We start from the raw sequence: 22,975 nt of genomic DNA, 5'->3' as shown, positions 1-22,975 counted from the left end.
TAAGCTTATTCAAAAATAGGAAGCGAATTATCAGAAATTCGCATTAAGACAAAGCGAATTTAGCATGTTTCCATTTGCGGGTGTCATTCGAATTAGCGACGGTCGCAAGAGTTGATCGGGCAGATTTATTTTTTTGCATTTTTTTCCTCTAATGTTAAGTTAATGGGACACCAACATCTAGCGGCTGATAACACCAATTTAGCTGTGTCTCAGAAAGGGTTATCATCAGTGATCGAGTTATACCCACAGAGCTATGGGAGCCCTATTCTGGCGGCGCCGAAGGCGCCGCCAGAATAGGGCTCCCGATATTACCCGATAAAAAAATCGGGTAATTGCGGATATAAAGTCGCCTAAAACGGGTACTTTCCTATATTAAATCAAATAAATCGGGTATTTCGCGGATATAAAGTCGGCTAAAACGGGTATTTCCTATATTAAATCATATTTTTCCTTTCACAATATTAATTCGGGCTTCACATTGGCTATGTTGACAACTCCAGGCAGTCTTTTCTGTTCATATTAACTCACCATTATTGCTCAGCCTCCAGTTCCCAATTCCTCCATCTGATGATCTGAGCTCTGAGCCATCCAGCCAAAAGTTCCCGTTCTGGTAGCATAAAGTCGGCTAAAATGGGTATTTTTCTTTCTCAAAACAAGGCGGGTCGGGTTCATATTTATTTACTAAAAAAAACATTGTCACGGGCACAGGCACACTAAGGCTACAGTCTTGCTAAGACAGCGTTGTTTTGTTTGGTTGTTTTGTTGCTGTCCGGCGTGTCCGCCTTCCTTTGCCGTCCGGGCCGTGGCTAGAAGTGCAAAGACTCGATGCAGTGGTTCCTAGCTTAGCCTATGCCCAGGCCATGGCGAGACCACGCAGCTGGGTAGGTCTGCATCCAGGGCCTCCTCGGCCCTGGGGGAAAGGTAGGAACCATTGCAGCGAGTGTGTTATAACCCGGACGGTAAAGGAAGACTCACACCCCACATTAAATGCGCCTGATTTATAATAATAAAATGAATAGTAGGATTAAACGGTGTGATGTCATTGTTCAGTCTTACTGTCTAACATGTTTATTTAGTATATCTAGTTAACATAAATAATATAAATTCTTCCAATGGAACATAAAAAAATAAAAAAAACGAGAAAAAAAAAAAAAAAAACACACTTAGAAAAAAAGAGACCCCAAAGGGGGTTGTTGACTATGGGGTCCCAGACTTTAACTATGGGAGCTAAGACCCCACTGGCACCCGCATAACTCGAACTCTGGTTATCATACCAAATTATAATCTACAGATATAGAGCTTTTGGACTAAAATGGACTAATACAATGGACGTTAAGCGGCAAGGGAAAGTGTTAAGTTGGAGGACGATATGGACCCAGAACGTCATAATGTATTCGGATTTATTGTCTGACCCGTTTCCATTCACAAATGCGCATTTAGTTTATTCGATAAAGCCTCAAAATCCACCTCCTCCTAGCGGATAAAAGTGTTTGCGGATAATGAAAGTTTATTCGAATTTTGAAGTGTTTCCATAAAAAGATTTATGCGAAAAAGGCTTAATGCGCATTAAGAGGCTTCATGGAAACGCCACTACTGTCTCCTAGAGTCAATTTGTCCATTCCCGATATGTCCACATGTCCATAGCATAAGCTGCAATACTGCTGGTGACCAAGTGGCGCTGTTGCGTCACACACACACACACACACACGCACACGCACACGCACACGAACTCACACGCACACGCACGCACGCACGCACGCACGCACACACACACACACACACACACACACACACACGCATGAGCTGCAATACTGCTGGTGACCAAGTGGCGCTGTTGCGTCTCACACACACACACACACACACACACACACACACACACACACACACACACACACGTGCACACACACACACACACACACACACACACACACACACACACACACACACACACACACACACACACACACACCACCGCTAACTTCAAATTTGTTTTTTTTCACTATTAAAGGCCAAATTATTTACTGACTTAATTGGCCAAAATAGGCCTTTTTCTTTTTTGCCCAAGTCAGGTTGTTACATAACTGACAGTGTTATTTCTATAATAATAGTCATAAATTGTTATAAACGTTTTGGGTGAAATGATTAAGAAATATAGGCCTATAGTTTTGCTTTGCATCACTAAGCTATGCTTTCTGGCTGCTCGCTGCTGTCCTCCCTGACCACCTGAGAGGCTGTTGATTATTATAAGAAAGAAAGATAAAACAAGAGAGGTTGAGAAGGTATAATATTAACAAAAACATACATCTATGATCTATCACAGATTCTCTATCATAATCTTGCTCCGTTCCCGTGTATTCATCCCATAGAAAATAATGTAGATTTGCTGACATCAAGTGGTGAAAAAGTAGAAACACACCTAATGAGCTGCCCACTCCCCCCGCCCGACGTCACCGAAACGTCACCACCAGGAGGCGTGTCCAGCACTCACTGACCATCATGGCGGAATACACAGACACACGTGAGTGTTGTAAATATCAATGTAAAGCAACAAAATGATCCTGTTGGTGCACGTTTTGATACGCTGAACATGTGGTGACTACCTGCCGCTTTGAGTGTTTTGTGAATTATGAGTTGTGTGCGTGTTGCTATTATTAAAGTTACCAGTTGTGAATGATGCTACTAGCTGATAGCAAAGCATCCTCTCTACTCTCTAGCCATGGGCTATCTCTCCTCCAGTAAGTTACTTAGTACCGTGTCCATGACTGTAAGTAAAGTGATCATTTTTATTGCCATGCTCCTTGGCGTTGTTTAGAAATAGCAAGAAGAACCTGAACCTTAAAGACTTTGACAATGTACAGACTGATTGATCATGATTTGTAAATAGAGAGAAGGGCAGACACAGACAGACCTCACCTGGCTGCCCAGAGAGGAGAGAGGCTGTGCTGTCATTATGATGAGCAGTATAGAGACATAATTACACATCCTAACACAATGTATAAAATACACAAACATTAGGGAGGATTTCTTTCCAAAAACTGAAATAATTTGCCCAGAATTCCGAAGTAAGACAGCATTCCTTTTGGGGGAAACAGAAAGAATGTGCAGTTTTAGCTGCAAAATGTAAATTCCTGTCACATGAAAAGGGACAACCAGTAGGATACATGTACTGTATATACCTTGTTTTACTTTACAGCAACATCTCCTTTATTGATGTCATTTAATTGATTTTATATTGTAATGTTGTTTATGTCATAATTGTAATTGTGAAATTTAATGCCAATAAAGCCTATTGAATTGAAATTGAATTGGTCTTCTTGAGCGTCTCGCCATGATTTGCTTGTTTTTTGACAGATCATGATGATGCTGACAACATGCCAGAGCTGTCAGACAGTGATGATGAAGAGCAGTGGCAGTCAGTGGATGAGAGCAATGAAGACAGGCTACCACCAGTCACCTGCCTGTTCTGCGACAGGTGGGACGTTTTTAGTTACCTGCCGTGGGTTACACAGAGTTAACAATAATCCAAACTTAACTATTACTCAGTCAGTATATATGCTTTGAAAATATATTAGAAAACTTAATCAATGTCTACAATTAGTGCTTATGTAGGAGGTAACTCTCTCTGAGGCTTGAATGGCTCAACATACCGATTGAAAAGAAAAGAACAGTGTTAAATGCCATCTGTAAACTGACGGTGACAATACAATATTTCCCCCTCTGTCTACAACTTTTTGATCAATTACAGGTTTTGTTAATTGTTTTCTTGTAAAATATGACCATGTCCCTTGCATGACTATATATTTATTTGGCATAGATATTGTTTGTTTTATTGATATTTTTTTTTCTTAATTAGTCTTTAAATAGTAAAATTATTATATTTGTATAGCGCTTCTCTAAGTGAACTAAAGCGCTTTACAACGGTCCATTCATTCATACATTGGGAAGTGAAACGGCAAACATTCGACGCCAGCGTCCTCATTTCCCACATTCACACACCAATGGTGGCAAGCTAGCACCGACCTCATTCCCTCATTGGAGGCAATGTGGGGTTCAGTCAGTCTCTTGTCTTGCCCAAGGAAGGACATTTCGAGGAGGAGCCAGGATTCAAACCGCCGACCCACAGATCATTGGCCACATTGAGCCACATACTGTATACTTTACATACTGTAGAGAGATACAATCTAAAATGACACGGATGCTTTCCCAGTTTTAATGGGTTAATTGATAAACTATAACATTCTTCATTCAGGCTCTTCAACTCGGTACCAGAAACACTACAACACTGTTCGGCTGAGCACCAAGTCAACCTTGTGGAAGTGATAAGAAAACACAGTAAGTAGGCAATCATGTTCCAGCTCACACTGTGCCTTTAGGTAGATCATTCATCTTTGGAAGAACTGCATTTAAAGCTCTTATTTTACCTTTCCTTGATAGATTTAGATGATTATGGGTACTTAAAGATGATCAACTTCATACGGACCACAGTAAGTACATTTTTCATATTTGAAAAAAGAATTGATCCTGCACATTGTCTTGAGTTTGTAATTAGAACCTTTGATTCAAATATGACAGTTTTGATCCTGTGTATACTGAAAAAAACTAACTTTTAGAACTAAATTATTTGAAAAGAAAGTTGTAAGCTCAAAACTGCAGGATCCACCTCTTTTTCTTTATGGTTGTTTTCCAAAACAATTAACCTCTTGAACCCCATTGCCCCCGCCGGCGGGGGCAAAGGGTGTTGACCTCTGAACAGCTGTCAATAAATATCAATAGATCAATAGAAACCAAATCAAACTACAATTTCTTTGTTGATTATGGTTACAGTGGTCCTACAGCATAGTAATCAGCTGGCATTGTACTTTTCACCTATTCATTACTCATATTACAGTATTATTACTACTTATTGTTACTCGTTTTTATCATTTTTCACCCTATACTTTAACATTAATAATATTACAGCACTACTCTCACTAAAACATCTGTAGAGTTTACATAGTTTGGAATATATTCATACAAATTTGCCTATCAATTGATGACACCTTGGTGAGCAATTTCTCTATTCACTATATATGTTTTCAATGAGGTCTAGAGGTCTAGGTCTCATTCACTATTCAGAAGGCAAGATTTCCATAGGCGGAGGTCTTTTGCAATCATCTTTTCCTAGGTAAATGATCACAGCAGGACAATTTGGTTAGAGAAATGTGATGTCTTACCCTGCATTTGTGAATTTTCAGGGGTTAGCTGACATTTGGTGGGTCAAGAGTAGCCACAATCATTGTAGTTTTGTGTCCACAACTGTTCCAATTTGGGCATACATTTTAGGCGGATTTTTCCCCTGGACCCCCCTGGGGCTTTTAAGAGTTAACTCACTTTATGACTTTTACCGAATGCTGAAGCAAGTTTAGTTCTGTTGCAAATAAGTATGAGTCTGAGTGATATAATTGATTGTTTGCAGAAATGTAGCGGGGCAAGCCTGGCAGAGCTGTCTGGGGATGCCCTCCCCTGGAATAGTGATGATTTCCTGAAGCCAGTTCTACAGGATGACCCCCTGCTGCAGACAGGTAAAATACCATAAATGGTAAATGGTGCATTTATATTGCGCCTTTATCCAAGGTGCTTTACAGATATTGTGCATTATTCACCCATTCACACACACATTTATACACCGATGGTAGAGGAAACCATGCAAGGCACCAACCTGCTCAAAGGTAGCAACTAGGGTTTCAGAGTCTTGCTCAAGGACTCTTTGACACTAACTCTGGGGGAGCCTGGGATCGAACTGGGAACCTCCGTGTTCTAAGACGGCAACTCTACCCCTGAGCCATCAGAACTTTTGGCTCAATCAATGGATGTTTACTTGCACCCTAATAATGTGATAATGCCTTTCACAATAACAAGTAAATGCATTAGTCCGATAATCTTAATTGGAGATCATAACCAGGGTTAACCCAAGTGTAACCAGGTTGACACATCTAGAATTCTGGTCATTGAATGATTACTTTGAATAGTTTGGCACTGTAAACGCCACAGTCTGGTGATATGTTACCAGTTGATATTTTTTGTTTTCTTCTGTTGTGAAATAATTTGTATTCAAAATTATATAACTTTCCTTTTGCTTGAGGATTATAATGATGAAAACCACTAGTGCTGCAAGTTGCACTTGACATTTGATCGGTCAACTGCCACAAAGTGAAGCCATACAAAAGAGGATCACTGTTTTGGACTAGCTGCAACTCAGCACCTAATATGAAACCCTTTCTAATTACAAACCCACGCTTCATCTTTAACTCTATACATTATATACTGTATATTCCAGGGCTACTCAACTTAAAGTGTTAGTTCACCTATTTTTGAAATAAAGCTGTGTGAAATACTTGCCATTAAAACAGTGGTTAAAATGTATTAATTGATTACCAGAGTCCCGTGGTCAGAGTTCTGGTCGTGGCCCAATCATTGAAAATAGATTATTCCACAAAACTAGCGTCATTTGTATTGTTGGCCTATTTCTACCATATAGAGTGAGCTTTTGTTCTGATCAGCTGACTGCAAAGCACCTTGTTTTGGGGAAATACGTTGCAGCGGCTTAGTGATCAGGGGCGTTTTGTAGGCCTGTCCCAATTATTACGTAATATTACGTAATTAGCCTATCGCAATTATTTGAGACAATCGCAATTATTTTGTCATAATCGTCATAATCGTTTCCATGTTGAAAAATATTCATATATTTTCAAACATTTCATTTTCAAGTGAGGGATTGGCTATTTCCACTGTTAATCAGTCATTTCTTTGTATATTTAGGTTATGTGTCATATCTGCCATGTGCAAATTCAAAGCCTAAAAGCCAAACTGAAATGTAATTTTCAACGACAAAAACGAAATGAATCGCAATTATTTGAGCGAATTAATCATCATGTAAAATCAATGTCATATTAGTGACAGCCCTACTGTCTCATTGATCTCAGGTCTTTCTGTTCAGTCCATTATGTACAGTATATTTGCATTTCATCTCTCTCTCTCTCCTTGTGCTGTTTCTCAGACCCTGAGGAGTTGTGTGGTGTTGAGGGGATGACGGACGCCTCGCCCGGGGTCCAGTCCTGCTGTGCCGCTCTGCTGCACCGGGCCCAGGCCGCCGAGCAGAGGGCCCAGCGCTCTGAGGAGGCCCTGGTCAGAGCCATGGACGACCTGCACAAACTCAAGTGAGTCAAGTTGCTAGTCAAGTTGCTACGAAGCAGGGACCCCCACTACATGTCGCATAAGATTGTGTAGCAGATGTTCATCGATTTCTTATACAGCTTAGACTTTTTTGACAGCAAAGTATCGTCAGTGTATTTTCATACATTTTTCATATACACTTTTCTTTTCCCTCTACACCAATCCTTTGTGCCAAAACATATCTGCTATTTTTTGGCAGATTTTCCACTGCAAATATAGGGATAATCAAATGGTTTGAAGGATTTTTGGATAGACAGCCTTTGGTAGGCTGACAGGAAATGGGGAGAGAGATGGGGAGTGACATGTCAGGCTACACTGAGCCTAGGTGATGTTGGGTTTTTATCAGCAGTCAAAAAGGATGACTCACTGACTCCACCATGCAGATATCAAACCCAATCTGATGGGACCTGACACTGGAACATTGGCACTGCTGTATTCTGTGAAACAGGTTCCCATCCTCCCATTATCCTTGTATCAAAGGGACAAATAGCTTGCCCCCTCTCCAAATATTACTGGCTTTTGGAGTGATGCTGCGTATAAAATGTTAACGTTTTTAGTGGTGCTCCTGGAAGTAGCTAAGCTCCAACATCTGGTTTGGTTCGGACTCTTAAGCGTGGCCTACATCTTTGCACAAAGGCACTAAACCCCCAACTGCTCCAGATAAGGGGATTGGTTTGATTGATTGAAGACTTTATTAGAAGTTTGCAAAGGAAAAGGTAGTTTCATGACAGTACAGTTAACTGGTACACGGTCAACTAAAAGGAGATCCAAGAAAGCATTTCAGCTTATTTACATAGGAAACCTTTATGTATCTTATGTAACATTGAATGACAGACAGATAGAACACAGTACTATGCAGAGGATATCATCAATAGCAAATAAAAATCGTAAAACAGAAAAATAAAGAAGAAAAGAAATAATAGATATTTACTGTGGAAAGGGGGAGGTAAGTATAGGCTTTGTCTATTAGCAGTTTTGAGTAGCAGCCGCCTGCAAGTGACTTTTCAGAGCATTTTTAAAGGAAGTTAGGGATTTACACTTCTTTAAGGTTTTCGGTAGGGCGTTCCACATGTCAGTGGTATAGCAGGAGAACGAACTTTGATCCTTTTTTAGAGACAAATCTGGGTTGAACATGATTTGTGGAGCTGCCTTGTGGTGCCTTGCATGATTTGCACGGCTGCCCGTGTGTGAATACAATACACGTTGTAAGAGCGCTTTCGAGGAAGGCCATTTTTACCATTACTAAAGTTGTTCGTGCACCGCCCTCTTAGAGACAGCAGGGGGAACCAGTGAGCCCAGTATTGCAGGGGTATCAGACAAGCAAGTGGGAGAAGTTTTTGTGGAAGAGAAGAGAAGAGAGGCAAGGGAAGGGAAGGGAAAATTCCACTGCAGCATAAGAGGTAAAAGTGAGGAGGGGGAGTTTAGTCTGGGGGGAGGAGGAGGGGGTGCTGTAAAGGAAAAATACTGAAAGAGAGTGCAAGCTGGGAACGAAGGAGGGGTGAACAGTGAGTGAGAAAGATGAACGAACGCTTCCCATCCCCTCCATTTACTGCTGTGTGTGTGTGCGTGTGAGTGTGTGTGTGTGTGTGTGTGTGTGTGTGTGTGTGTGTGTGTGTGTGTGTGTGTGTGTGTGTGTGTGTGTGTGTGTGTGTGTGTGTGTTATGCTACTGTACTGTGTCCTAATGGGATTTTACATATTAAAGGGGTGTGTGGTTGTTGTGTGGTTTCAGGCTCCTGGCCCAGGGCTTGGTGCTGAATGCAGACACCAGCAGGGCTCCTGGCAGCAGCCTGGGCGCCGTGGCCGAGCTCAGAGAGGACGAGGACGAGGCCTACTTCAGCTCCTACGGCCATTACGGCATCCACGAGGAGATGCTGAAGGTTTCTCTCTCTCTCTCCATTCAATTCATTTTCAATTCAAATGGCTGTGTTGTCATGAGAAAACACACGTTTACATTGCCAAAGCAGAAGTGTACACAATACAATACGATGAATCAATATAATACAATCAAAACAAAATATGTACAATTAATGGGAGTAAAACAGTTTTTATGTGTCATGGTTACTCGATGCAGACAGTGCAGGGATACACAACGATTAGTAGTCTTTAAGGTGGTTGTGTTCCATTTGATATCCTTCTCCTTTCACAGCACTTTTTAGGTACTTCTCTCACTCCTTTCGTGCTTCTTTCGTAAATATCATCGTCAAGATGTCCCAACGCAGTGTTGTGTGTAGCCACGCCTTTTGTCTCTGGTCCCACTTGGGAGAGGTAAGCCTCTGAACTGAAGGTGGTCCGTACGGGAAGGTTGGCGATCATGTGTTCTGCGGTCTGCTCGGGCTCGCCACACACTTGCATGGTGCGCTCACACACATACAGGCACGCACACACACACATATACACACACACACACACACATTTACGAGTGCTACCGGTCAGGCTAGTCGCACTGTGAGCCTGTGAACCACCACCCCCACCCCCACCCCTACAAAGGCACTGAAGTTGTTCCACCGAGTGCAGGCGGTAGCGCGTCGCCCATCAGCGCACATCCTGACCGAAGAGGCTCCATGCAGCATTCATTGAAAGCAATTGCCCCTGCCTGCGCATGTACTGTATTGATGTTGCACACAAGCCCGGTCTCCTCAAAGTGACAAAATCTGCATTAAGTGAAGAGACTTTTTTGGCGTGGGACACACAAATGCACGGCAGCAGTTAGACAAGCAGCATTTATTTTGTATTATTAGCATCATTATCATCATTATTTGTTATGCTGTTCAACGTGTTGCAGTGTTGGAGTGTTAGCGTGGACAGTGAGAAGGATGGGGGGGTTTGGAGGTGGAATGGGTGGTAAGCTCTCTCCCCTCCTATTCTGCTGTACTTACCGCAGTGCTTTACACATATTCCCCTCTTCTTTTTACCCGTCCCGATTGGTGCTAAGTAAGCGCTGGGCTTTGCGTCATGCATGCGCGTATGCGTCAGACAGTAAACTCCATGACGCTCTCGGGAGGGGCTTAGGGGAAGGGGAAGGGCCGAGGGCTTTGCAGTAGAACGTTGTCAACTGTCTTAATGGGTTGCCATAAAGTGCCTCACCTTTTGACGTACTTTGTGTGAGCGTGTCTGTGTGCTATAGTGTGTTGTGGGGGTCTTTTTAGTGGCTCGTTTTACGTCCGTCTAACTTCTGCATCAAACAGTTTCTTCCACCGTCTACTTCTATTTAGGTTACTTTATGACCCCATTTGTCATTGTTTTCAATTAATTTTCAATTTCAGCTGAACCAACTATATTACAAGTATTATGGTGTGTAACTGCCACTAGCCAATAGATTTCTTCATGTATCAGTGAGGGTGGGCTTTCACATGACGAAGCAGTACTGAAGTAGAGTACCTACCTACCTACCTCCCTGCAATGTCTAGGACCTGGGTAACACATTTCTTTCTGTACTCGTCTTGTACTGAATGACAAATAAACTCCTTGAACCTTGAACTTTGAACTACCTACTGGGGTTGGGCGCACACATTTGATGGACAGGTGAATTACAAGACCAGCACAAACCCCTAGATTGTAAGAATGCAAAGGGTTCAGCAGTGGTCCATTCCACTTTGTATGAGTCTGTATTTTTCCTTTTCAAATGGATTGAAATTCCAGGATTCATATTATCATCTGTAGAAAAAAACAAAACCAAAACGGTCTGAAGAAAGGTGTCCTCGCATTAGAGTAGTCATAAGAGAAGACGATGATGCAATGTATTTCAGTGCAGTACTAGGCTCAAGGATACTCCAGTTGTAGTTTTCTAGCTATCACCTAAAAAGGTGAAGAGCTATCACTTCATCCTGGAGTATGCATGAGCCTGCATACTCCTGGTGAAGTGATAACTCTTCACCTTTTAAGGTGATAAGCTATCACCTAAAAAGGTGATAGGTGATAGATAGGCTATCACCTTTTTAGGTGAAAACTACACCGATAGATGCTCACTCCACCCTGGAGTATGCTTGGTCCCCACAGTCACAGTAAAGAATGCCCTGCACCTGCAGTGTCGTTATTGCTGTTATTTGCACAATGATCCTCGCTTAGTAACGGAAACAAAGAGTTGACATGACAACCAGTGAAGCACAATTATCGGTGCTTTATTGGTGTTAGCGGTACGGTTGAAGTGCATCTGTCATTAGTCAGATTGCTTGGCTGAAACAATCTACCGTCTAATCCAGATCCACTGTTCATTGCCCCCCCCACTGGCTGGAAGGAGGCCCCAGCTGTTAGAAATGTAGAGAGCCAATGCTTAATGTGCACAACAAATTGCTGAGTGTTGGTTTAACTCTGAGAGGTTAAAAGTGGACCCTTGTGCCATGTGTTTGTACTTACGGTGACACGGTCTAAAAAGCCTGATTTTTACTTAAATGCACGCTGTTGTCTCGTACCAAAAAATGTCAGATCACAACACGTCGCAGCAACATGATGCGCTGCCGCTGTGAGCTGACACGATCCGCATCGATGCAGCACGGTGCAGTATAAATCAGGCATAGCATCCAAATGGCCATGCTTTGGAACTGTCACCAGCTGTAGAACTGGTATTGGGTTTATGACTGGACCCTGAACTGTTACAAACACACACACTCTGCAACACAGACCACTGCAGCAGGGCTGCATATCCCTGCATCCCCTGTGTTATGCTGGTACACAGTAAAACTATCAGAGTTAATCTATCACAGAGTTATGGTTTATTTATTACCAGTAAGTCGCCTAAGGGCGAAAAGCGACCACGGTCTAAAGGTCGAGGTCGTGCCCTAAAGGGCGAGGTCACGCCATGTCTTGGCCATCTATCTGGCCAGTGATGTATATCTGACCAGTTACCCATATATGGAGACCCCTGGTGCCCTTAGATATTCACAGATATGGGCTTAATATTGATGACATCAGGGATATCCATATATGGGCATAAAAGGGATTTGATTCCCATGGCATCACAGGGATCTCCATATATGGGCATAAAAGGGATTTGGTTCCCCTGGCATCACAGGGATCTCCATATATGGGCATAAAAGGGATTTGTTCCCCTGACATCACAGTGATGTCAGAGCGTGATGTCAGAGTGTGAGAGTCAATCAACATAAAATACATTATAGTTCTAGTTCTTGTAATCATTGGTGATGATCTTTCTACAGGATAAGGTGCGAACAGAGACGTACCGAGACTTTATGTACCGCAACCCGGAGGTGTTTAAAGACAAGGTGAGTACTAGGTCCATCAACGCATGTTTGTGTGTAAGTGTTTGTGAGTGTGTGTGTGCACGTGTAGGGGCTGCCCCAACCCGAGAATCCAGAGAAAAAGCAGTTGTTTCAGGCCACCAGGCCCAAGAAACCAGAGAATTTAATGTGCTTTAATCGATATAAAACAATAAAATCAGACGTTTCTAAGTACTCCAAAGAGAGTGCTTCTGGTTGGGACCATCCCAACCAGAAACGAGGGGCAGAATCATGTCACTCCAATGCTTTCCCTTCCTTGTTTACACAGCGAGCTGGTAGAGCAGCTATGCTGATAGGGCTGTTGTTTTCGCGAGCGGACCACGGCATGCACGCACATCGTGCACAATCCGTGAACCGTCGTGCACGATGGAAACGCACACCCCCACGTTTACATTTAAGGACATCGTGGCAGACAACCCCGATAAACACAGTTTTTTAATGGCGGTATTGAAACGGCACTTATGTGAAAACACTGTGTGACTTGTATTATGCGTCATAGTGCCTCTCTGACACAAGTTGCGTTTCCAAAAAGGATTTTTGTGCGCATTAAGGCTTTTGCGCATACATCTTTTAATGGAAACACTTCAAAATTTGAATAACCTTTAATTATTCGCAAAAACATTTATGCGCTTGGAGGAGGTGGATTTTGAGGCTGTATCGAAAAAATGTAATGCGCATCAGTGCAATGGAAACACTAAAGCGAATTATGTTTTGAATTAAAATGCATTGAACTCGGGGGAAGGGCTGCTGGGGGTCGGCTGCCTCTTGTACCAACACCGGCCGCCCAGGCCCCCACTTATGCTCAGTAAAAAGTAAAACCATTCGTCATTATTCTCTGTTCCGTAACGGCGTCGCGCACAGAACGGCCGAGAACAGCGCCCATGCTCACATCGCATCCGCAACGAGCTGTGATGAGCTTCTACTATATATATCAGCTGTTATCGTGCGCAATGCTGTTGCGGGGATGAACGTAATAGCCTACAATATGTGGAGTGGAGAGTTGCGTCACTTCTCTCTTCACTCTCTCTCTCTCTCTATCTCTCTCTCTCTCTCTCTCTCTCTCTCTCTCTCTCTCTTATATATGAAATCTATAGGCTGAAGAGCCCCGGGTTAGAGTGCATGTTCAATGTTCCTGACTTGACTGAAAAAATAGCGCCTGTCCGACTGCTTATTTCATGAACTATCTCCCAAGAATCGCATTTTATCAGTGGATGGAAACAGGCAAAATGTGCATTTTCTTTTTTCGACTTTCTGATGATTCGCTTTCTATTTTCGAATAAGCTTTATGGAAACACATCTACAGACTGCATGGTGCTGATAACAAGCATCCTTGCGATCCACCACCAGACCCCCATAACCTTCCTGCATCTTCCATCCCCCCCGCCACCGCTGTCACTGGGAGCAGGCCGCAGTGTAACACGCACCATCCATTATACTGTACAGGCAGGCCACTAGTGTCTCGTGCCATGTGAAGACCAGGGTGGATGGATGAAGGCACTGTTAACGCATTAAAGGCGGAAACGCATTATTACGCATTTATTTTATGCTAAGATCTGCTATTTTTTTTTTTATCGTGAAAATTTGTGCAAGTCTTTGAATATTTTGACCCGATTCTATATGTCTTCTAAATCCTTCTAGGGTTTTTGAAAAACTCATGTTTCTATCATCAGTGGTTCTCAAACTTTTTCATGTCAACAACCCCCCAAATTATATGTATTTGGCCATGGACCCTAAATTCGGACTAATGAACCTTCGGACTAATGAACCTTCGGACTTATGGGCAGTCCCCCACGGACCCCCATCTCAAAATATTTAGTTCCAGAGAGTGGGACCCCCAGAAGTAAGATTTTAGTTACAAATATCCGCTTTAAAAATACATACAGTATATTCAAAGATTTGCACAAACTGTCACGACTTTTCAAAAATAGCAGATCTACAAGCTCGCAGCGCGGCACCAAGTGCCACGCGGTGAGCTTGTATATCTGCTATTTTTCAATAGCTAAAATATAAAATAATTCCAGGTCTTAATTGGTTAAGAGGGAAGCAGGTAGAATCATGTCTGGACACGAGAGAATGCGGGGATGCAGTTCATTCATGTCAGAGGTCGTGGATGAGAGAGGAGTCAACAAACGGTCGTTGAGAGCAGAAGACAGGCTAATGTTTATTTCGATAACACTGCGAAAAGGGGGATGTAAGACGGGATAAGGCTATGTGGAGAGAGGAAGATGAAAGTATGTATCAGTTCAAGATAGAGTGGAGGTAAGAATAGGGAATAAGGTGGACAGTGTTGGATTATCACAGTCGCTCTGTTTGGAGAGGTTGGAGATGACATTGTTAATCTCATTATCTGACCCTGTCTCCTGCTGTGCAGTGCACCATGTCCATTCCTTCCTACACTTTCTCCTTCCCGGTTTCCTCAATGTGATGTAAAGATACCTCCTTCCCACCTGCAGGTGGTGCTAGACGTGGGCTGTGGGACTGGCATTCTGTCCATGTTTGCTGCCAGAGCAGGTGCCAAGAGGGTAATAGGAGTTGACCAGTCAGAAATTATCTATCAGGCAATGGACATTGTAAGGTGAGACCTGTGCAAAGGGTTAGTGCACCCACACACCTAGAGACAAAACAAGATGCTGTTTTGTTTTTGTTTTGTTTCTTAGCACATGAAATTATAGCTTGATGGAAAGAAGTGACTTGTTTTGTGTGCCATAAAACTGCAATTTTGTGAGTTTGTCTAGACTAAGCTCTTTATGTTAACACTTTGGCTGCGAAAATAGCCAAAAAGACGTCAATTGGCGTCACTGGCGTTTCTACCAATAAATAATAATCAATATTACTATTTTATCGCCAGATTAGCAAAAATACTACATTACCCATAACGCTTAGCGGCCGTTACGCAACACTGCTTTGCCTTACCTAGCCTGTGTCCCAAAATGTAAACACAAATCAAACTCTATAGGTCGTGCTTCAGAATACTGTCTCTGCATTGTGAGTCACATTTCATGAAAAATTTATATTTCAGTTTCCTAATTTATATGGTCCCATATATAATGAAACTTTAGCGATCCATGAGGGGACGTTAAGTTAGTATTTACCTGGAATAAGATGTACAGTAGACTCCCAACACAATGTTGAAAGATTGAGCAGCACAACTTAGACACGCTCTTCTTAACCAAACTTTAATGGAAAAGTCAAAAGCGAAAACGTTCAAGTCACATTGACGGCATTTCGGCAGCTGCGTGTATACGTTTTTTTTTTCTCAAAAAATTTGAATATTGTGTAAAAAAAGCATTGGAAGCAGCAGATGCCATAGCATCTCAAATCATTACTGACTGTGGACATTTCACACAAGCAACTCTTGACTTCAGAAGGTTGACATTTCTCTATCATAAATCCTTGTTTTGAGTGGTCTCGTGTAATGTTGTATTATTTTGAGATATGGATTTAAAATTCCGTGAGCTGTATGCCATAGAAATCTAAATGAATGAATGATTTTTTTTTTTAGACACACCTGTACACATGGGGTACAAACATATATAGGCCCATATCCACCAAGCCCACCCAGCCTCCCACCTCCCTCAGACAACTGGGACCATAGATAAGGACCAGCGTCTGTTGATTGTACTCTATATTATAGAGGTCTTGCTAGTAAAAGCTGTCATTGACCATCGTCAATGTACGAGTATCTGGCCTATGGGAACAACTGTAAAAGCCTCTCGTCCAGTTCACCTGGGCCGCGGTGAACCGTTGCCCTCCCCTTCTCTCTGCAGCACCGGGGGCTGTGTGCGACTGTGCGTGCATGCGTGTGTGTGCACTGTGCAGAGGTCTCCATGACCTCCAGCCACCTTTTATTTGTCTCAGCTGGTTGACTCCAATAGAGCCGCTGTCAGTCGGCCGGGCCGTAATGCACCTAATTTACGCCAGGACTCCCCCACGCCCCCCCTATAGTAACTAAAGTCATGCTGGGCTTTCACTCAGTCAGAGAGACGGAGACACGCTCACTGACTGGCTGTGAGGAACTTCCATTGACTACATTCATTCTACATTCATTCAGACCTTAATCAATTCAAACCATCAGCACTGCAGTCAGCACTATATCGTCACTGTCGGGCAGAAACCTGGTTGTGTCCAGGTTTCAAATTTGTACGTTTTTTCGTAAAGTAAAAGCCCTACTTCACCACACAAGACCGTCGCACGAGACTAGTGAAAATAGCCGATCGACAAGCGCACACACAGCCTCACGCCCCGAGGCGTGGTGTGCGTGTATATCTGCTATTTTCACTAGTTTTAAATGATAAATACAAAACAAACGGTTTTGGACGTACAAGGTTTCCACCCGGCAACGACAATACGCTGATCCAAAACCTTACAATAACCCCTACTATAACTTTAAAGATGGGGTGCCATAGTTTGGTGCTTTTTCTGTTTTGTACATGTCTATGAATAGACCCCCAGGTGTGGTTACAATAATGCAAATATGTCTTCACTGTGTATTTTTGGTTACTTCCTTGAAAGCCTTTGAGTCAAAAGGCCCAATCGAAATACACCGCTTTAGTGACACACTGAAATCATCCCCTCCCCTTTTTATCATCATACAACGACAGCTGTGGGCACGGCTAATTCAAGGTGGGTGGTGCGAAGGTGAAAAACAGGTATACTTAAGGGATGCTCAGGTTTCTAACATTTCTAGCTGTTGCTGCTGCCACCGTTCACTCACGCTTTATTTTGAAGAGCCTCGGAAGCTTCGTGCGTGTGCATGTGAGTGTCCGCTGACGATTGAGGAAGAAAATCTATTTGTTTACAAACGCTCGCGTAACTAAAATCCAAACCGCGGCCGACCATCGCGGTAAAGTGTCGCCGTGAAAACAATCAGATCTCTGCTTCCCTGGCGTTCTTTTCACCTCATTCATAGATAAAGCCCTTTTTATGTTTCAGGCTAGAATGGAAATCAATGCAGCCTAGAGCATCCATTTTCTCTCTCTCTCTCTGAGCTACGGGGTGACGTATGGACTAGGGTCATTCACAGGTCACAGCATGCACGTAGAGCTGTACCAGTTAACCCCTTGTTGTCTCGTTCATGAACGAGACAACTCCTTTTGGCAGGGTGACCCCTAGTGGCCTTAATTCGTTACTGAACGAGTTTAGCACCCAAGTTGAACTGGTGGGTGTGGCCACATAAAAACCTTTTAACACTTTCTGTACACAACTTTGAAAAAAATCTTCCTCCTAGTATAATCATAATACCTGATGATCATGTTTTATGGAGGAAAAAATGTGAGGACCCAATGTGAGGGTAAGTAAAAAGAACAAGGGCACACACACAGTACACTCCACACGTACAAACAGACAGAACCCCCCACTGGTACCTTTTAATGCAGTCCTCAGTCCAATTTCTGATGCTGTGTGTTTGGCCGTACTTTAGCGTTTTTTTCTTTTCTCAGTTCTTTATTGCGGAGAGCGAGGTGGACGGTTCTCCACTGTATAGGCTATTTACCCCCCACCCCCACCCCCCGCTCTGCATGCACTCACCTGAGCGCTCCAACCGTTACACCCCTGCATTCCAAATGCATTTCTTGACTCATGGCACGGTTATGACCGTTATAATAATCATTATGTAAGTGAGTGTCGTTACTGTCGTATAAACAAAACAACAGGATTGCCAAAGAAGGGACGTTTTAATTTTACAGACCACTGATTCCCTATCGTTGGTGGGTGGGTGCGTGCGTGCGTGCGTGCGTGCGTGCGTGCGTGCGTGTGTGTGTGTGTGGGCGTGTGCGTGTGTGTGTGTGTGTGTGTGTGTGTGTGTGTGTGTGTGTGTGTGTGTGTGTGTGTGTGTGTGTGTGTGTGGTGGGATATAGTCTTTGGTTTCTCCAGTAGTGCAGATTGAAAAATGGAACAGCAATGTATGGCATTGACACACACACAGACACACACACCCTTGGGTATGTCATCCTGACTGCTTACTTGCCTTGTGATTTTACAGCACTTCCTCAAGTTTGTTTGTGTGTGTTTGCGTGTGTGTTTGTGCATGCGTGCGTGCGCGTGTGTGTGTCCGTGCCTGCATGCACGTGTTCCACCCGAGCGGCTGGCTGTTTGCATCCGTCACTTCCTCATGATGTTAATATAAGGAGGTAATTAAAGCGTCTGCTGCCGGCTGTGCAGGACCATCCATCTCTCATCTCCACCGCTGCCGACAAAGTTTTAAATGAAACGGCGCAACGTGTCCTCCCTCCTTCACGGATAAGGGCTAAATAGTTTTTCAAAGTGATGTGTACAAATGGATTTAATTGATTAATTGCCCAATAGTCAGCTTGCTTTTGAGACGAAACGGCAAGAAAAAGGCCAGTTGTGTTGGACTTCAAAGTTATGTATTACTTACAGTTACATTTAGATTCAAATGTGCGTGTGTCTAAATGACATCCTTAAAGTTGATTACTTGAACGGCAAATGCTGCAATTCATTAAGAGGGTAATAGTGAATGTAAAATGACTTGGGTTTACGCTTATTCTATAGAAATAGCAGTCTGTCTCTGTCTCTCTTTCTCTCACCAACACACACACACACACACACACACACACACACACACACACACACACACACACACACACACACACACACACACACACACACACACACGCAGTGGTGTAAAAAGTACTCGCATTTTTTACTTAAGTAAAAGTATTAACGGCAATGTAAAAAATACTCTGTTACAAGTAAATGTTCGGAATTCTAAATGTACTTGAGTAAAAGTATGAAAGTGAAAGTACAAAATGTTTGAAAATAGCTGATCTACAAGCTCACAAAGTGTCGCAATGCGGCTTTGGATCCGAGATCTAGTGGAGTAGAAGTAAAAGTATTGGAAATTGGAAATGTCAAATACCTCAGGATTGTACTTAACCCTTTGCCGTCCGAAATAGAATGGTGGTTGGTAGATTAGCCGTGAAATTTCTATTATTGTATTGTGATCTGAGACATAATATTATGTTTATAAACATGAGCCCGCCGCCCCTCCTTCTTGGACAGCGCCGTTGTTTTTTCTTTTTTTTCCCCCCCAGGTCATTAGCTCACCGTGATTTTCTCGATCTCCGTTGGGATAAAGTTGTGGTTTTGGCCGAGCATCGATCTCCCTGTGCGTTTCGCGTGCGCTATCCGCGCGCATAACGATCCATGCATATAGTCCAGGAGTGACTGAACAGTCGATGTGTCCACTTTGGATAGCCTAGCACCTAGCACTCCAGCTCTGCTAGTGCTAACGTCCAAACAACAAGTGCATGGGAGGAAGGAAGGCTGAAGAAGGAGAGGCCATGAGAGTCACTTCTGTTTCATGTCAGAGCAGCCACGAGCCACCGATGGACGAGCGGTGACTAGGGAAGGTTAGACGATCGCCGATTTTCGGATCAAAATCATTTATTCCGGTTTTAATGACAAAGTCCGGGAAAGTACGGCGTGGCTGAGACTCCTTGCTGGGATGTGCGGTTTTAACATTAACACATCTGCCGCCTTACACGTTTATAAACGTTCTATTTTGCCCAGCTATCTACCGCCTTACACGTTACTGTACGTTCTACCGTTTTTGGCCACTGGGGGGCACTGTTCACTACTATGAGACAGCAATGTGTTCACAGCTCTTTGGGCAGCCTGTGATGCTGATAAAAAATTATAAAAATGTTATTCATGTAATCAGCTTTCTGCACACCTTCTTCAAGATGGCTGCCAAAATGGCCACCATCCACATGCTGTAATTGTTTGTGTGTGTTAATCTAAAAATAGATTTTTCTTGGGGTTGATTATATTTTTCTGCCAACTGCAAGGGGGCAATGGACATCTTCTGAGAGCTTATTTTTTTTCAAAAAATGTTTAATTTTTTATTTATTTTCATTTTAATTTTTTGTAAAAAGCCGGGCAGTACTAAGATAGATTTTTTTTTAACCCTTGGCAGGCATTGTGTTAAGGGGCTCCCCGTGGCTTACAAAGTGTTAAAGGAGCTATAGTCGACTTTTTCTTCAAAAACGGATGCTAAAATAAAAATAATGTTTCGAAAATATTTTATAAAAAAATAAGCTTCATATATGTATTTCTATTCAAAAATGAACACAAAAAGCATAAAATAATGATAAAATAATCATTTTGAACATTGTCAGACCGACACTTTGTTTACATTCTAGTCTATAGACTAGGATGTAAACAAAGTGTCGGCCCTACAATGAAAAAGTTGACTATGGCTCCTTTAAGTACAGTACTTATGTAAATGTAGTTACTTTACAACACTGCACGTGCACACACACACACACACACACACACACACACACACACACACACACACACACACACACACACACACACACACACACACACACACACACACACACGCACACACACATGCTCACACACTGTCTCTCTGGAGTCCTCCTGACATTGTCCTCTAAATTACCCCAATAATGAGATTACAGTGTTTCCTGGGCGTGAGAGGCGGGTGGTGAGGAAGGGGGGTGAGGGGTTCGCCTCAGAATGTTCCTGGGAGGAGGCGATAGCGGCGAGCAGCAGAAGAGAGGAGAGGCAGTTCAAGATAAGGATCAGTGCTACAGAAATGCACTCTGGGGCTGTGAGTAATTGTTCTGTCCCCGCTAACATTAGCTGTCATGATAATGGAATATTCACAGAGATTGATAACCACAGTGGCCTGGTCAGAGAGAGAGAGGGAAGGATCGTTTCGAACAGGGGTGCTGCTCTCTCGCGCTTCGCTTACCTGTCCGGTGCTTGACACGAAGCGACTCCGCGGGGATACAGTCGCCGTTTCTGTCCTCTCTTCTGCTCTAACCCTTTAAGCCGGTGAACACATTATTGTCCCGTAACCACTTTTAACCATTACTTTTTAATACTTTGGCTATTCAAAAATAGCAGATATACAAGCTCATACAGTAGCTTGTAGATCTGCTATTTTTGTAAAACGGTGAAAATGTGTGCAAATCTTAGAATATATATCCTTTTAAAGCGAACATTTTTAACTCAAATCTTTGCTTCTGGGGGGGTCCCTGGAACAAAATATTTTGAGATGGGGTCTGCGGTCAAATATCTATAATTCTAGGGGTCCTTGACATGAAAAGGTTTGAGAACGACTGACAGAAACATGCGTTTTTTCAAAAAAAAACCTTTGAAGTATTTAGAAGACATTTATAGAATCGGGTCAAAATGTTGAAAGATTTCTAAAATAGCAGATCTACAAGCTTGCAGTGCTAAAGCATAAAATAATGGTTTAAGCGGTTCAAGTCTAACGGGACACAGATCTTGGTGGGCTAATGTACAGACGTAGATTGATTTTTCACAAAATGCGGTCTGGCCTTTTCAAATCTTCAGTGCTGGTTGACACAACACCCTCATTGTGAGAAGGCTCTGGTAAGGAACCTTCACAATGGGTTTAAATCAGTCACTTGGATGTCTTGTTGTCTTGTCAACGTTAAGAGTATCTCAGCACTCACTGTACAAGGCAACAGAAACACTTGCATACAGTAGTAAGTGACAGTATACAGTACGGGCAGGTTTATATAGGTATCGTGGCGTTCTCTGTATGTTCCAGTGACTTGAGTGATTGTTCTCATTTATTTTATTCCTTTTGTTGTTTCTGTTGTTTTTTTTGTTTGTTTTTACAAAAATAGATGAAAATAAACAAAAACTGTATACATATACAGTATACAGATATTCTGTAGTTTATGAGTTGTCATGTTTGACAACTGGATTGAGTGATGCTTTGGCACACAAAGGTGACTAGTGTGCTCTATGGCATTGGTTCTCAAAGTGGGGTCCTGGGACCCCCAGGGGTCCTTGAGTTAGTTCCAGGGGGTCCCCAGCTAAATGATTGTTAGGAAAATGGACCCTTATGGATCTGTAACTCTCAGAGTTAAATTAACATTGATATTACAATATAAATCGGGTCTCAGAGATACAAGAAATGCCATTAATGAGGGCCATAGCCTAATGCATGTCAAATTGTTAGAGCCGTAACAATACTCTCTTATGGGGGACCCTGGCATATCTTTTCAAATGGGGGTCCACAGGCTAATAAGTGTCAATTTGGGGGTCCTTAAAAGGTTTGAGAACCACTGCTCTATGGGTCTGATGTTTGGTGTTGATTTCACAGAACCAACCACCTGGAAGACAAGATCACTCTGCTGAAAGGTCGCATTGAAGACATCAGCCTGCCTGTGGAGAAGGTGGACATCATCATCTCTGAATGGATGGTCAGTACCTTGAAATCACTGCTTCTCTATGTGGGATCTGAATGGATGGTCAGTACCTCCAAATCCCTCCTTCTCTCTATGTGGGATCCAGGGATCCCCACAACACATCCCCCTCGAGTGGGGGTTCCAGTGGTTTAAGCTGATTTATTGCGACCGTAGGTATCAGAACGGTCACACATCTTGTCCGTGTCTGTATGGGTAGCCCATATATGGAGATCCCTATGTTGATCTGACTACCATCACCTGGATCTCATAAACGTCCATATATGGGTATTCCCCAGAATCCCTTTTATGCC

General features: G+C 42.8%; 1 protein-coding gene across 1 annotated transcript in view; it reads left to right on the top strand.

Annotated features, from left to right (window-relative positions):
• Positions 1-2,479: 2,479 nt before the first annotated feature.
• prmt3 (protein arginine methyltransferase 3) overlaps positions 2,480-22,975 on the top strand; it is a 101,592-nt gene continuing 81,096 nt past the window's right edge. Inside the window, exons 1-10 of the mRNA XM_080729450.1 lie at positions 2,480-2,518; positions 3,352-3,472; positions 4,250-4,332; positions 4,435-4,484; positions 5,456-5,561; positions 7,037-7,196; positions 8,943-9,090; positions 12,367-12,432; positions 14,901-15,022; positions 22,580-22,679. Coding sequence (XP_080585576.1) covers positions 2,497-2,518; positions 3,352-3,472; positions 4,250-4,332; positions 4,435-4,484; positions 5,456-5,561; positions 7,037-7,196; positions 8,943-9,090; positions 12,367-12,432; positions 14,901-15,022; positions 22,580-22,679 — 978 coding nt within the window. The 5' untranslated portion in view covers positions 2,480-2,496. The remainder of the gene's footprint in view (positions 2,519-3,351; positions 3,473-4,249; positions 4,333-4,434; positions 4,485-5,455; positions 5,562-7,036; positions 7,197-8,942; positions 9,091-12,366; positions 12,433-14,900; positions 15,023-22,579; positions 22,680-22,975) is intronic.

Source organism: Nannobrachium achirus, assembly GCF_963921795.1.
Source record: "Nannobrachium achirus genome assembly, chromosome: 7".
In the NCBI taxonomy this organism is placed as follows: Eukaryota; Metazoa; Chordata; class Actinopteri; order Myctophiformes; family Myctophidae; genus Nannobrachium; species Nannobrachium achirus.
The sequence above is the reverse complement of the archived record's forward strand: the minus strand, read 5'-3'. Positions and strand labels throughout refer to the sequence as shown.